The sequence below is a fragment of the Acanthisitta chloris genome, unplaced genomic scaffold (genome assembly GCF_000695815.1).
Source record: "Acanthisitta chloris isolate BGI_N310 unplaced genomic scaffold, ASM69581v1 scaffold25562, whole genome shotgun sequence".
NCBI lineage: Eukaryota > Metazoa > Chordata > Aves > Passeriformes > Acanthisittidae > Acanthisitta > Acanthisitta chloris.
In genome coordinates this window covers 1-1776 of record NW_008662532.1, presented here as the reverse complement: position 1 = coordinate 1776, position 1776 = coordinate 1, and the positions used below count along the sequence as shown (strand labels likewise).

Sequence of the window (1776 nt, the reverse complement as noted above, 5' to 3'; positions counted from 1 at the left end):
GGCGCATTGTCATTCACATCCTGAATGGTAACCTGAATGTGGACAGGAGTTCGCTGGGGAGGGATGCCCCTGTCCACAGCATAAGCAGTCAGTTCATAGACAGGAACGTTCTCCCGGTCCAGCCTGCGGACAGTGCGTATGATCCCTGAGGTGGGCTCTATGGTGAAGTCTCCATCCCCATCCTCCCCATTCTGGAAGGTGTACTGCACTCGCCCATTGGTGTGGGCATCGCGGTCGGTGGCAGAGATCTGGAGCACGCTGGTGAAGGGAGGTGCGTCCTCAGAGATCATGCCCTGGTAATGAGGGCTGACGAACTGGGGGGCATTGTCATTAACATCATTCACCATGACTTCAACATAGGTGGTGTCCGCTTTCTGCGGGATCCCGTTGTCCTTGGCGGTGATAGCCAAAGTGTATGTGACCTGGTCCTCATAGTCCAGTTCTGCCTGGAGTGTGATGGCCCCCGAGTCTGGATCAATGCGAAACTGAGGGACGTTATCTTCCAGGTAGTACGTGATGCGGGCGTTTTCCCCCACATCATCGTCCGTGGCACTGATCACCACCACAGTGCTGCCCACAGGCCGGTCCTCGTTGATGCTCACAGAGTAGTGGGCACTCTGGAACACAGGCCGGTGCGTGTTGGCATCGGTGATGTTGATGTGAACATGGCAGTTGTCACGCAGTGTGCGATCGGAGGCTGTCACAGTGAGCACGTAGCGCCTCTCCTGCTTGTAGTCCAGCGGCAGAGACAGAGTGATGAGCCCCATCCCACCTTGTGTGCTGATGGAGAAGCGGTTCCGCGTATTGCCTCCCGTGATCTGGTAGGTGATGGCACTGTTTACATCCCGGTCAATTGCTGTGACACTGAGGACACTGGTCCCCACAGCTGCATCCTCGTTCAGGCGGATGAAGTATTCCTTCTGGGTGAACTCAGGGCGGTTGTCGTTGACGTCCATGACAGTAATGGTGACGCTGGCTGACGCAGACAAAGATGGAGAGCCGTGGTCATGAGCCTCTACCCCAAAAAAGTAGTGCTCGACCGACTCCCGGTCCAAGGGCCCACTGACCGTGATCCAGCCCGTGGCACTGTTCACCACAAAGGGTGTGTCAGCCGAGACACCCGCCAGTTTGTACTCCAGGCGTGAGTTCTCGCCGTAGTCCGCGTCCACGGCCTGGATGTGGATGACAGAGTGGCCGAGGGGAGCATTCTCCAGAACGGAGATTTGAAAAGGGGTGCTGACAAAAATGGGGGCATGGTCGTTGATGTCCACCACCTGGATGCTGGCCATGCCAGTGTTGTTAGAAAGCGGAGGACGCCCCGCGTCCTGAGCACGGATCCTTAGGGCGTACTCCCGCTCCACCTCGAAATCCAGCGGGGCCACCACCTGTATCTCCCCAGTGACGCTGTCGATGGAGAACTGGCCCCGGCTGTTCCCGCTGATGATGTTGTAGTGGACCAGCGCGTTGTTGTCCTTGTCCAGGTCCGTGGCGGTGACGCGCAGGATCTCGGTGTGGGGCCGTATGTCCTCCCTCACTTGGACGATGTAGCGCTTCTCGCTGAACTGAGGGATGTTGTCGTTCTCATCAAGGACCGTGATGTACACCTTGACCGTGGCAGAGCGGGGACCCGGCTCCCTTCCCTGGTCATTGGCTTTCCCCACCCGGGGGAACCTCTCCATCTTTTCCCTGTCCACCGGCCCGCTGGTGGTGATGAGGCCGGAGCGGGGGTCGATCTCGAAGACGTCGTGGGCGGCTCGCTCGTTGACGAAGCGGTAG

The 1776-nt window shown here is 58.4% G+C and overlaps 1 protein-coding gene across 1 annotated transcript in view; it reads right to left on the bottom strand.

Annotated features, from left to right (window-relative positions):
- LOC103798384 (cadherin EGF LAG seven-pass G-type receptor 3-like) overlaps positions 1-1772 on the bottom strand; it is a gene marked incomplete at both ends in the record, with an annotated part of 40371 nt that extends 38599 nt beyond the window's left edge. Inside the window, 1 exon segment of the mRNA XM_009070640.1 lies at positions 1-1772. This exon segment is cut by the window's left edge and continues 542 nt beyond it. Within this exon segment, the coding sequence (XP_009068888.1) occupies positions 1-1772 (1772 nt within the window).
- Between the last annotated feature and the right edge of the window lie 4 nt (positions 1773-1776).